At 29.0% G+C, this 14,029-nt stretch overlaps 3 protein-coding genes across 3 annotated transcripts; all 3 read right to left on the reverse strand.

The window, feature by feature from the left end:
- Positions 1-218: 218 nt before the first annotated feature.
- On the reverse strand, positions 219-6,411 carry Socs36e (Suppressor of cytokine signaling at 36E). Its single transcript, XM_074242213.1, has 6 exons — positions 5,414-6,411; positions 4,191-5,048; positions 3,787-4,097; positions 3,139-3,378; positions 2,732-2,998; positions 219-2,587 (listed from the first exon to the last, which is right to left on the reverse strand). The coding sequence occupies exons 2-6, from the start codon at positions 4,699-4,701 to the stop codon at positions 2,297-2,299; spliced, it is 1,620 nt and encodes a 539-aa protein (XP_074098314.1). The 5' UTR covers positions 4,702-5,048; positions 5,414-6,411; the 3' UTR covers positions 219-2,296.
- Positions 6,412-9,337: 2,926 nt separating this feature from the next.
- Positions 9,338-10,218, reverse strand: LOC141527014 (microsomal glutathione S-transferase 1). The gene is made up of 2 exons (XM_074242232.1): positions 10,029-10,218; positions 9,338-9,948 (listed from the first exon to the last, which is right to left on the reverse strand). Exons 1-2 carry the CDS (start codon positions 10,146-10,148, stop codon positions 9,622-9,624), a joined length of 447 nt encoding a protein of 148 aa, XP_074098333.1. The 5' UTR covers positions 10,149-10,218; the 3' UTR covers positions 9,338-9,621.
- Positions 10,219-10,693: 475 nt separating this feature from the next.
- Positions 10,694-13,263, reverse strand: LOC141527124 (PI-PLC X domain-containing protein 1). Its single transcript, XM_074242435.1, has 6 exons — positions 12,998-13,263; positions 12,737-12,910; positions 12,136-12,367; positions 11,695-12,054; positions 11,363-11,550; positions 10,694-11,264 (listed from the first exon to the last, which is right to left on the reverse strand). Exons 1-6 carry the CDS (start codon positions 13,038-13,040, stop codon positions 10,894-10,896), a joined length of 1,368 nt encoding a protein of 455 aa, XP_074098536.1. The 5' UTR covers positions 13,041-13,263; the 3' UTR covers positions 10,694-10,893.
- Positions 13,264-14,029: the final 766 nt, after the last annotated feature.

A 14,029-nucleotide genomic window follows, 5' to 3' on the forward strand; every position in this document is an offset into this window, starting at 1 on the left:
ATTAATTTAGCTTTTGCAAATAAAAAAAAATTAAAAAATAAAATTCTTATCAATAATTTAGACATATTTATGCTGATACTATTTGGACTGACATTCCTCTTCAACTACACGATCGTCTTACCCACAGCAACAAGCTTATTTATCCGTCAATAGTCACCGCAGCGCTTACAAATAATAACATGTCAATACTAAGGATGCAATTGTCAATAAACAAGTGATTTGTTCAAGATAGTCATTATTATTGTTATTATTATACATCAATTAATTAATAATTATAATTAATTAATTATTTACAATACAAATACAATAATGTTATTAATTAATTAAGAGCGTAACTAACAATTCATTCGATTCATTTATTTATTTCGTTTATTTATGTGATTATTTTAACTCTGAATTTTGCTAATACAATCATTATTAATTTGGCAATAATCATTTTTTTCATCAGTCTTTTTTAGTAAGTTTGGGCGGGTGAGTTTATACCAACTTATACCATCAACAATTACTTCTTTTCAACAGGAATATAATTATCAATTTATTTTAATTATCAATTATTATTTATACTAATTATCAATTTAGATAAACTGTATTTTTAAAAATTTTTTTTTTAAATTGTTGATTACACTTCTGATAAAAATGCTTTAAATATTTATTCGCTAACTGTACCTTCAATTCGTATTTATATTCAATTATGCATTGTATTGTATTATATATAATAATTGGTCCGAATGTCACATTAATAAATATTCAATTTATTTATTTATTATTTGTTATTTTTATATTATGCATTTATTATTTTATACGGTTAAATAATTAATAACGATAAGCCAATGACAATTTTTTCAATTTTTTTTTCGTTATATTTATTAACAATTTTATTAATTAATTTATTTAATTATAGTCTTCTTTAAGGTTCCATGATTCTTAATCCCCCGACAAAATATCCCCAAAATAAATATCTTAAATAATTAAATTTTTCAATAAAACAATAAATTTGAAAAAAAATTATTAATTTACATAATTAAGAGAATAAGCAAAATTTTGTGGCCTATCTTTAAAAATATAAATATTTAAAAACTGATGGGGATATTTTTTCGGAAGATCAAGACTCCTGATACTTTTTTCAAATAAAAAAAAAAAAAAAAAAAAAAATGATAATACGAGTCCGTTGTCACTCGTAATATTAGGCTATTAAATTCAGTTAATAAAAAATAAAAATTATTTTTTTAATAATTTCATTTTATAATTTTTCTTCTGTATACCGTCATCTCTTTTTTTAATTACAATTAATCTAATAATTATTTATTATATATATATATATATATATATATATATATATATATATATATATTTATATTTAAAGACAGTAATACAATTTTCTAATTACATTTTTTTAAATATGTTTTTATGAAACCAACAAATATTTTTTTTTTATCAACAAATTTCCTTCTTTTAAATAAAAAAAATAAAAGAAATAAAAACTTGTTAAAATAAAAAAAAAACCCACCCTTACATATCCAACAACGATGAACACCAACACGGACAGTTTACCTTATTAAATATTTAGTTTAGTTTATAATTATCATTATTACTATTAATCATTAGACATAGGCACGATAGGAGTAATTACTGATCACTTACATACTTGGGAAGATTTTAGCATTTCCTTATTTTATTTTATTTATTTATTTATTTATTTTTTTCTATTACTTTGTCTCAATTTCTCCACTTGATAAAATAACTTTTCAATTTCATTGAGTAAAAATAAATCGATAAATATAAAGTTTAAGTAAAGCTTAAATAAAATAAATGGAAAATTTAATTTATAAAAAGATTATAATGTAAAATATTGCAGCTAATATCTATTTATAAAGCATCGTTTTAATCATAAATACTGTTCGACACTTTATAAATATTTTTTTTCTTATATCAACAATTATTAAAATATAATTACAATTTATTATGTATATAATAAATCAATTTTTTAATTTATTTATCGTTAAGTTTTGCTTAAACACAAAACAATAATTCATTATGCAAAATATTTTGATTTTTAAATCGAGTTTTAAAATAATAATTATAATAAAAATAAAATAAGATAATAATAATAATAATAATAATCCTTAATCCTTTCAATAACTTTAGTACTCTTTAGCTAGTAACGGATAATTAAATAGTGCCTTTTTTTTTTTTTTAACATCAATAAGATTCCCTCGAATTAAATCATTGCAACGTAACACATTAGAATACATAATTATCAACTAATTATCCAACTGGTTAATTAAAGCGGGTTGATTCAAATCATTGGTAAATATGATATGGATCTTCCATACAACATAATGTCATTTTCGCTATCCAATCTTCTCACGCGCACTCGCTGTTTATAATGGTATTCCTTGAGATAACTTTTTAGGGTCTTTGGCAGCTGTAGCTTGTTTATACCGTCGTATGTCGTTCGAGTTGTGATAACAGCGCGGCAGAGATGTTGCAGTGGAAAAGCGAAATTACGATGTAGTGGAATTGTCAGCATTGGCTCAAAGAACATACAACACGATGGGTCCTTGTAGTGCTCTATTAAACCACACACCTGTTTGATAAAAAATTTTTATTAGCATAAAAGTTGTCACCTTAATTAAAAAAAAATAATTTATAATTAATAAATGTTATAAATTAAAGAAAAAAAAATATTAGAGATAGCATTCGAGTTAATAAATATAAAAAATATAATTACCGTATCGGAAGCGTAAACACCAGGATCGTGTGAATCAAAACTAAACTTATGATTCCATTGTTCTATTCTAGCGTGCAAGGATTTCCCATATTTACGAAAACTAACTGAGAAAAGAAATTCTTCTTGAGCAGAGTCTCTCAATAAAAATGTTCCTTCCTGTTTACCATCAAGAAGACGCTCGGCTTCGTATCGGTCCATTTTACCCCAGTAAAAAGTACATGCGGTTATAGACTGTAAGTCAGGTACTAGGCAATGTACATAATCGACCTGAAAAAGTAATTAAACGAATGAGATAATTGATTGCTTGCTTCCTGTTATAAAACTCAAGTTTATTTTCAGGCTAATTAAAGCTCTAATGACTCTATTAATTACATTGGGCTAAAAAGAATTACTGTAAAAAAATGTACCTGTGTGTGAGCCGGTCTTTCGATGTTTGAAACAAGGGTAATGTCCATTTGGGACAAAGCGGTTACGGCAGCCGCTTGGATTCCTACGTGAGCTTGGAAGAGGGCTGTTAGGTCTTCGACGGTTATTCCGTTCGGGTGAACTGGAATTGTGGAAGAATAATTAGGCCTGTAACCTGGTGGAGGCTCGACACCTTCCTCCATTTCTCGGGCTCGCTGTTGCCTTGCTCGTTCATCACAATCCTGAATTTTTTAATTTATATGTAGATTAATAATTAAATTCATTATAAATTTAATATTATTTTACTTGAATAAAATCTATATCACATAGTAACTGCAAAGTTGCTAGTTAAAATTATATTGGATAAAAAATGTATAGTATTATATTGAATTGAATAAATATAAAAAGTAAAATTTGTGTCTTTTGACACCTTGACGCCTTTCATAATCCGATTAGTTTAATGCGCCTTTATAGATGCTTCTAACGAATTAATTATCCTTGAGTTAGACTCGTTATGCAATACCAATATTTTTCTCCGAGTGAATAAATAAAATAAAATTTTAAAAATGGCGTAACATTCAAAGTAATAAAAATTTTCACAATAAAATGAAAATTGTTGGTCAATCTCAGTGAATAATAATTTACTTTACCTCCATTGGATACTCTGCAGGATTGAACCGTGACAAATCAATTACCGGACTAGGAGGCAGTGGTCCTAGAACGGGACTCTGTGGTATCGAATGATTGTTAAAAACGACTCCAGCTCCCATCGGGTGTTCTTCAGTGCTCCTGTACCCAGTGCAAACGCACTCCGCGCTGTTGTTAGGTTGATCGGGCATGTCTGTGTTCTTGGAACCTTTGCTCTTGGCACAGTTGAACTTCAACACCCAATTGCTCCGTTTCTTCTTCGCAGACAGCGTTGTGTGATTGCACACCTGGTTTTGGTCCTTGCGCTGTTTGCCTATTGAAGAAAATAAAATCCAAATTAATTAAAAAAAAAAAAAAAATAAAATAAAATAAAATAAAAATTACCAATAAGAGTCTTGAATCTTACTTTTACGCTTCACAAAGGACAAAGTCTTGGAAGTCCGCCTGAGAGATGGGTCCGCAGAGCTATCTTCACTGCTGCTGCTTCCCGAGCTGCTGCAGCACGGTTCTTGTTGCTTGAACTCCGTCTCAAGAGCGACAAAATTACCATTATTATTACAAGCCTTCCCCGAGTCTTGTATCGTAGTCGTCGAATCCAACGGCTGGCTATAAATCGACTCAAAACGGGAGTTGTGATTCTCTAAATTAAATTCCTCGTTGTTAAAATTTCGATTCTGCTCTTTGTTTTCATCAGCAACCGGATTATCAAACTGGTTTCCGTTGTTTTCATTGTCTCCGGTGATTTCGATGTTGTCGTTACTTGGCATCACGTACGCTGACACATGCTGATTGTCATCAGTCCCAGCTTCCGAGTTCTGATGAGTTTCTTGCTCCCGGTCCAGCCGATGGTGACTCTGGTGGGATTGCTTACTGTCCATCTTAAAAAATTCTCGGAAGCTAGCAAAACGCTGTCCCATAATTACTTGATTCCACGAGCATTTTACTGCTCCGAGTCTTCAATAATTTAATTTTTTTTTAATTATTAATCAACTCTGTTGATTATATAATTAAACAAGTTTTTACTCTTTATTATTTTATTAATTTAATCATTAGTTAATTAATTAATAAACTTTTTATCTAATTAATAAGCTATTATATGTTTATTCGTGTAAATATATTTTAACTTTTTTTTTAAATATATTTAAATGTTAACTTGAATATTGTTGATGAATTGGAACAGCTGTAAGCTGTATGATTTAAAAATTAAATCCCAGCAAACATTTTATTTGATACTCTCGATTGCTTGTCCCCAATGCTTCTCAATCTGTAAATGGACAATAAAAAAATAAAAAAATAGAATTAGTAATAAAATAAAACAAGAACGAATGAGAAACTACTTTATCATCCGGAATGACTCATGCATCCTAACGTACTGAGAAAAAAAAGCACATTCTGTTCTGTTATTGCTTATTATTATTATTATTATTATTATTATTATTATTATTATTATTATTGTTATGTTATTGCGCTCTCAAGTGTGCAAAAAAAAAAAATAATAAAATTAAGCAATAAAACAAAATAATGTAATTGAAACAATGAAATTTGCAAAATAAGTGAAAGTCTTAGATATTACGTATGTGATATCAAAGTCAATGAAGTCATCGAGACGTATAAAATTATAAAAATTACCTTATAATTTATTTTGTTATTTTTATCTGTTTTTTCAGCTATCCAATGGTGGTATAAACTGTACTGTGATTATGATTATGCAAAATTGTAGTCATGAGTATAAATACAAATAAAAAAAAAAATGAAGGTGTCGTCGATGATAACAATATTGTTGTTGATGATAACGACAGCAATGCTGGTGCTGATGATGTTGATGTTGGCGGTGTAAATAATCAAGTCCTTGATTCCCTGATAGCAACTGCGGTTAAATCAGCCTGTCTGAACATGTTCTGACAGGTCGAGATTTTAAATACGCTATCTGTTAAATTAAATATATTCACTTACACTAACACTACCACTAACGCTTCCTCAATTATTGTGATTATTATAACTTACTGTTATTATTATGATTATCAGAATGGCTAGTGCTATTATTTTAAAGTCAACTACAACTACTCCTATCGCTATTACTTGTGCTCCTCTTCTTCGTCTCGGGATTTATCTTTTTTTTTATCTCGAGACCACACACGAAGAAAACTTTCATTATCGCGTCACTGCATTATATGGCCGAACAAAATAAATCTTCACAGGAGTGTCGTTATTTTTATTTGAGTAAATAAAAAAATTAAAAAAAACCCAATGATTGCCAAACGCAGACTTTAAATTTGAAGATGATGATTTTTAAATGTCCAATCGATTAATATTTATTTACCCAAACTTGAGATATTTATTTTTATATTTATTTTCACTCCTGTCAATGTTCTGATGATTCACTGTGAGTGTGAGTTATATATTACGTTCAGCTGGAACTCTATTTAAGGATTATTATGAGAGATTTAATTGTTGTTGTGATAATACTAATAAAGACACTCTAGATGTGTTTAAGATGTTGTAAAAACATTTACAATGCGTCACTCGCCATTTTCATAAGTCTACGAGCTACAAGACACTTTTATTAATCAATGACGTGATCTTACACGAACATTCACAGCCACAACTAGCCAGCTATTCACTAAAAATTCCTCTGATTGGAGAAGAGAAGGTGAATGGATCTCCAACACTCCGTTGGTAGTGTAAATAATAATAGATTATGAAAATGTCGGAAAATATTTTTAAGTTATTCGTCGTTGCTTACTTTTTTTACCGTTGGTGGTGTTAGTTGACGTTACTGATGCTTTCTTCTCAATATCCAGTGTTGGTATTTTAATTTTAACATTTTATAACTTAACCTCGGAATTCTAGAGGCAGGTCATGTACTGTTTGTTGTTAAATTATTTTTATCTCATGAAGGTTAATTATTTTTTAACACGAATTGCGAATTTTTATTTTTATATTTACTTTTTTTAAAAATAAAAATAATTAATTTTAATAATTTTTTTTTTTTGATAAAAAAAAATAACACTTTTTTTTTAATTATAAAGGAGAAATAAAAAATTTCACTTTTATTATTTTAAAATAGTAATTAATATGTTTTAAACATATTAAATTTAATTTAAAAATAAATTTTAAATGACAAGCACTATTTAATATTTTGAAAATACGCGCGCAACTGACAGCCAATAAGCGCGCAGAATTAATTTCCCTCGCTTTTTGCTAGTGCGCATTTCTTCTGCGCCGCGTCGCCACTGTTACTTGGACTTTCTAACGGTCGGATGCTCTCTTTTCGATCCAGCAATTTTTTACTTATATTTTACATTTTTATTAGTTATTTTATATTAATTTAAGCATAATTACGTAAAATAACACTTACTTAACTAGATTTCGTAAAAATTTTTATACATTATTGGGTATAATAGTCTAATTGCGTCGTTTAAATTTTTCATACCCGGCAATGCTATAGTATCAGCCAACAATGATTAGCAATTTTCATTATTCGCGATATATCGCGATCTATATCTATATACAAAATTGTTTCGCCATTTTTAGTCGAGTCCTTTTAAAAAAATAGTAAACTGATAGTTTTAATAATTATTTAATTATTTATGAAATATTAATAATTAATTAATTATTTATGAAATATGAATAATTTTTTTTTATTAATGAGGGTTCTGTCGCGTAAGTATTTTTTTAAAATGTCATCTAGTTGATATTTTCATTCAGATTTGTCGAAATTTAAACAAAGTGTCAAAGTTCGTAGTGAAAAAAATTTATTATTCTATCAGTAATGTTAGTGAAGTGAAGTTTAGTGTAGAAAAATAGCGCTCAAGTTAAAATTCTTGGCTTTTTCCTAATTCAGTCATCCTTTAAGGTAGTGTATTATAATTTTCTCAAAAAAATTTTTTTTAATTGAAATTAATTTACAATTTTTTTTTTTTTAGGTCATAAAATGAAGATCGATACTACTTCTGGTGAGTCAATTACAATTTTATAATTTTTTTTTTTAATTTGCGCCATATTGAAGTAGCAGCGACATCTAGCAGGATTTTCAAAACAAATTCAAACTGAATTATCATCAACACAGATGATAAATCAACCAATAATTCAACAGCAATTTAAATTCATCAACTTTAAAATTTTATTAATAGTAACAGTAAATTGAATATACACTAACAATAATTATCAGGACATAGCAAGTGATTGCAGTAATTTTTAAAAAAATCGGCGAGACAATTAATTTAAAATACAGAACAGTATGAAAAATTTTCGAAATTAAAAATAAATTCATAATTACAAATGCCGTGGTGTATTCTGGAGAAGTAAGCAGCCAAAATGGAATAATAAATAGCCAAATAATTATTAGAGCCAAATCGTTGAAATGAATTGACCTAATGCGATCGACATCCGGATGTCCGCCTCCGCTGACGCATAAAGTTATCTTCTCGTTCTTCATCCAAACTTTGTCTTCCTCGCTGTGTATCGTCTGCAATTTTAAAAATTTTTTCATTATGAAATTTATTTAAAAAAAATTTTTTTAATATTAATATTCACCTGAGTCCTTACGCGTATGCGACCGGTGAACCACGTTAAAGCCAACAGTTGGAGGATGAAAATACTCGTTGACCAAGCATACAGGCCACCAAATTTTTCAAAAGACTCCTCAATATTTTTATCCATGGCATTCATTTTTTTTGCTGGATATATTTTTTATAGCAATATAAACACGTATAAAATTTGCCGTGCTGGTATATTTATTTTAATTATTATTATTATTACTATTAAAACAAATACAAATCTTCATACGTTGCTGCTGTTTGCCTGTTACACGGCAGACATATCTACACTATATACTATATATTAAAAGCTAGTTTGAGCGTAACTTAACTGTATGAGATTCCACGTACGTATACTTTGTCTGGTGTATAGGTATAAACGCAAATGTATAAGATAAATAGCCGTCGGGGATCGGTTATCTTTGTACGGAATCATTTATGGTTTTTTTTTAGCCGACTAATTTTGTATGAAAAGAAAAAGAATGAAATTTTGATCGTACCAAGACTATGATATATTTTATATAAGATAGAATTTACAATATATAACATACAACATAAAGAAATCAATCAAGTGCTGCGAATTGAATTCGCGTTGTAATAGATCTGTTTCGTTATTTTATTTCAATCTTTAAATGTATTGGAATAAGATATATATAGTTTTCCAATACAAGTCTCCATAAATGCATTATTATAGTCAGGTGATATAAGTCTTCCTCTTTGCCTCACATATACCACTATCTTGTGTCCCAACTCAGCTTTCGCTTTTGCTCGTAGATCTTCAGCTCAACTACTCTTTTTTCTTTAAATTTATATCTAAGTATATACGTAATATAATATATTAGATATATATGTGTACATATGTGCTTCAAGAAGTAATTCGATATTGGGGGAAATTTCAATATATTTGAAACCAATGTAATTTATGTTCGTACTTTATATGTATATATATGATTTTTTTTCTTCAATAAAACCTTACTTGTGGTTTAGAAAATTTTTGGAGTTAATAAAAAAAGGTACATTTTTAAACTATTGCTCTGATAAATTTTATCAGGAAATAGAATCATTTTTATTGCGTTATATATTACAAATATTTAGAGCAAAATTATCTATATCATTAAGAGAATAAGGAACATTTTGTATCCAGGATAGTAATATGATAAAATCGGTTTTTTTATAATAAATTTTTTTGACTTAGAAAATTATTAAAAAAAAATTTTCTTGTCCGTAAAAAATTTCTTTGAATTAAATTTTCTTAAAAATAATATTTATAAATATTTTTTTGGCTTTTAACCTTTAAAATTAGGAGTAATAGTACACCGTCGCTAAACATTGATAAATGGTAATAATAAGCCCAACCATAAAAGCCAAAAATCTAGCAGGCTGTCTAACAACGACAACCGCGTAAACAAACGTATGAACAAAGCGGCTTATAGCGAACGTTTTAATAAGAAACGCCACAGTAGAAGGATCTGGAGACGTAGTGAGCCAAAAGGCCGTGGAAATTACCCAAGGTAGAATATTCTCCAAGTCATTTAAATGCGCTCGACGACATCTCTCGACATCCGGATCGTCGTACACAACTTTAGAGCCTTTTATAAACTTTGCGTCTTCTGGCGACAAAAAAATCTACAAATTAAATTAATATTATCAGAAAAAAATTTTCTCGAGTGATAATTATAAATTTAAAATTAAAAAAAAGTACGTACTTTTTTATAATGTCGCCAAAAACCGACCAAGGCAACGGTACCGAAAATTTTCAGCACCAAAACGACTGACCACCACGCGAAAACGCGAAAGTTCTGTTCACGTATATATTCAGGTGTCATTATTTATTTTTACCGTAAATAAATAAATCACTATACGCGTGCGAAGTTTCAGCAGACACTGATTCAAGTTCTAGAATTCTTTTATATAAATGTTTTTATTTATATTAAATTATTCAATCACACAAATAGACTTTACCGTATGTGATACTTATACATACACTTGAATGTTATTGAGCGCTCATGCAATATTTCTTACAATCGATGTATAATGTAATATATAATACTCGATGAGATGAGTAGAAAAAAAACCGCTTACATAATTAAATGTCATACTTATCTTCTCGAGTGTGTATTTTTTTATATTTATCTCATGCAATATTTTTTGCGATAGTCATTTAATAAAATGACTCAAAAAAATTGTTTATATTTTTAAATCATAATAATTTAAATTTAAATCTCAACCAAAAAAATAAGCGAATAGTCCTTGATCGATTTTTTTTTCCAAAAACTTCTTATTAATATTTATGATAATTTTTTTTCATTTATTATTTATTTCTTAAGTACAGTCTTTACATAAAAACTTTGTTACTTTTCCATCCCCAAATTTAATTAAACTAACATGAGTCCTCTTCATGCTTATATGAGTAAATTAATATTTATGATAAATTTTTTTTATTTAAATTTTATTTATTAATTACGATTTATCGTACAGATTTAATTGTCAAGGTATAGATAAATATAAGAATAGATAAATATATAAATAAATAAAAATAAGTATATTAAAATAAATAATTATCGGGAGTAATTATGAAAAGCTCCACTGAGCAATATTACTTTTTTTAATGTTGGACTGAATGGACACTTGGATGAGATTATTACCGAGGAAAAAGTCTGTTGCTACTATATTAGTTTGCTTCCACCATTCATTTTGAAATAAACTGGAAAGATTCCGATTTACGGCATCTGCCATCTGTCTAAGCCCAGCGCCGTTCGGATTAAATATTATATCAAAAGGTCGTGGTGTAAGCTCGGCCATTATTGCCCAAAGAGGATTTAGCGTATTTCTTGGCTTTCTCTCTGCGCCCATTAGCACACTGTTTAGGTATTCAAAGAGACCCTGAGCTGTTTGTTGATTACCCCAGACTTGTGTTAACGGCGGCCAAAGCCAGTCGAATTCTGAAATTCACCATATAATATTCATTAACGATCTCCATATCCTCTTTAATTTATTATTTACAAAATTATAATATTAATTAACCGCGAGCTTTTTGTACCATTTACGGTGTGTTTGTCGCCGTAGCAAATAATTAATCTCCGGCCGCTATTCCAGATTTCATTTAATGTCGGTCCGAGACCGTCGACTCCTCTGCTGGGCTTTAATATCAAACCGCCGAATTCGCGGTACAGCATTATTGCTAATCGTCTGTGACGACTTGGTCTGCTTTCGAATCCGACTGGAAATCTGAAAATTTTTTTCCACCTTTTAATTTAAATTCTGATTTAATGACAGGAGATATGACAAAATTAATTTAATGAGGATCTTTTTTTATATAAAATTTAATTATTGAAAAATTGATAAATTTATTTGATTGATATAAAGGATTACCTATGAAAATCGAGGATTACAACCTCACCACGAGCCACATCCAAAAAATTTCTTACATCCCGAATGATGTTGGCAAGCGGATTGATTCGTATTACGTCGTGGTTAACCCAAAACCTCCCTGATGTATGATTAGCATCGTCTGCGCTGTGAGAGCCATTATGCATCGGCGGAGGATAATGGCCTACTCTGATATCGAGATATCGGATCCCGTGAACCAATTGCGTCCATACATCACGATCTTGGGTCAATAAATATTTTTGGAAGGCGTCTTTTCGCGTCAAGTCTTCGTGCTTGTAACAACCCGAGTTGTGGGTCCCGGGAATCATCAAACTTCCTATCGGTAGTCTCCCCAGTTGCCGTCTGTAATTTTTTATTAAAATTTTGATATTTTTTACTAAGTTGAGATAATAGTGATTATATTGTTTTGTAAAAAATTTACACCTGAGGTCGTACATCCAAGTGGGCCAAATTTGCAAGCACGAGCTGGTCAAAAAAATATTATTTTTGTACAAAGCTGCGTAATGCTTCAGGCAATGTAGTCCTGGGAGTGTTGCACCGCCAGTAGCATCCCAACCACCTGGTAAAGAAGGCCTTCCGACCTCAATATTTGTACGATAATAACCTTCCGGATGTTCGGCGAGTGTCAGTATCAATTCAGGCTGCAGGCTCTTGTCTGAAATATCAATCATAATTAATTTCAATTATCGAACTTGGTTTTGTGCATAGTAAAATTTATTTTTACGGGTCGAAAAAGAAATTTTAACTTGGATTAATAAAAAAATTAATGAAAAAATTTTTTACAATAAATTAATCAAAATTTAAATAAAAAATCGATGGCTAAAAAGTTTTTTATTTTCTACTTCTTAGTAAAAAATTTAATGAGTTCAAATATTTAAAGTTCAGATTGATAAAGATTTAAATCACGAAAGTTCAAATAGTTAAAGTTTATTTTCCAGAATCGAGTACAATAAAACTTTTGTTATTTTTAGAGTTTCGCAATTACAATAATAAAAAGAGACATAAAAGAAAAAAGAATAATTACTATGAATTGGATCGGCATTGAAGACTTTAATCGTGTCGGGAGGCTCGATATTTGTTGGACAATCTAAATCCCAATTAACTTCAAGCTCCGCGTCAATAACTTTATCACTCGCAGCGATCGGTCGCCAGAGCGACGATACTGTCAACCATACCTTGCCACACTGTGTTGACCGAGCTGATTATTGAATTTCAATAAGAATAATCATTATAAATTGCATAACGATATTTAATATTATTATTAATAAAATATAAAGCGACTTACCCACGTCAGCAGTTAAAATTACGAGTAATATTTTACCAATCATTTTCTCCAATAAATCACCTTTTGACCAGCACAATTAGAGTCATTTATTTGGGGAATAGTTGGCTAAATATTAATACAAAAAGGTAAATATCGGGTGGCTGTTATTGGAATTTGACTGGCGGGTTATGAGAAAAAAAGAGAATGAAACACAGCAGGATTAGAACGTGCAACTGATGATCAGCAGCAGCTAGTCATAGTTTAATCGAGATTTACGAACCGCACATACAGCCCCCGCTTTAGAGGTACTCATTACTTCCTCGTCAATTGCCCCCGACATAAGCGCACATGAAACGGTATGAAGTAAAGAGGGATACATACCTAACTATACTACCATGCATCATCAAGCTTCACTCGCATTTACTCTCTGGTGATGATAATGCTCTTCCCCACGTCATTATATATCGTTTCCTGTCTTTATACACAAGTGTACAGATATGTATTACTCAAATTACAACTTAACTTACTGTAGATATTCGTTCATAGGCATATTTTTATATACTGATAAAAAAATTTCATTTATTCTAGAGAAAAAATTTTTTTTAATAATTTTTTTGGTTTAAAATTTTTCTATCCAGATCAAATAAATTTTTTTTTTAAATAAATTTTTATAAAATTACTCTCTTAAAGCTAAAAAAAAAAAAAAAAAAAAAAAAACGATTATTTAAAACACTTTGTTTATTTCTCAAAATATTTACAACTATTGATTTACATATCAATAATATTAAATTATAATTTATAAAGTTATATTTATGAACAGATAACATTAATGATGAGTTTATTAAATTAAAAATTAATAAATAAAAAATATCTGAGTGTTTTTTCGAGACATGGGTTAGAAAAAAAATGTTTTTACGGTTTCAAATTACAAATAAATAAAATAAATGGTAATGTTACTCAATAATCCATGAATATAATTAAATATATCATATATATTTAAGGTATAATCATAGCTTGTTTTTAAATTAATTATTTAAATTACATTGTGCGATA

Source organism: Cotesia typhae, unplaced genomic scaffold (assembly GCF_013202065.1).
Source record: "Cotesia typhae breed Kobodo isofemale line unplaced genomic scaffold, CoteBio_Ctyphae contig_4, whole genome shotgun sequence".
NCBI lineage: Eukaryota > Metazoa > Arthropoda > Insecta > Hymenoptera > Braconidae > Cotesia > Cotesia typhae.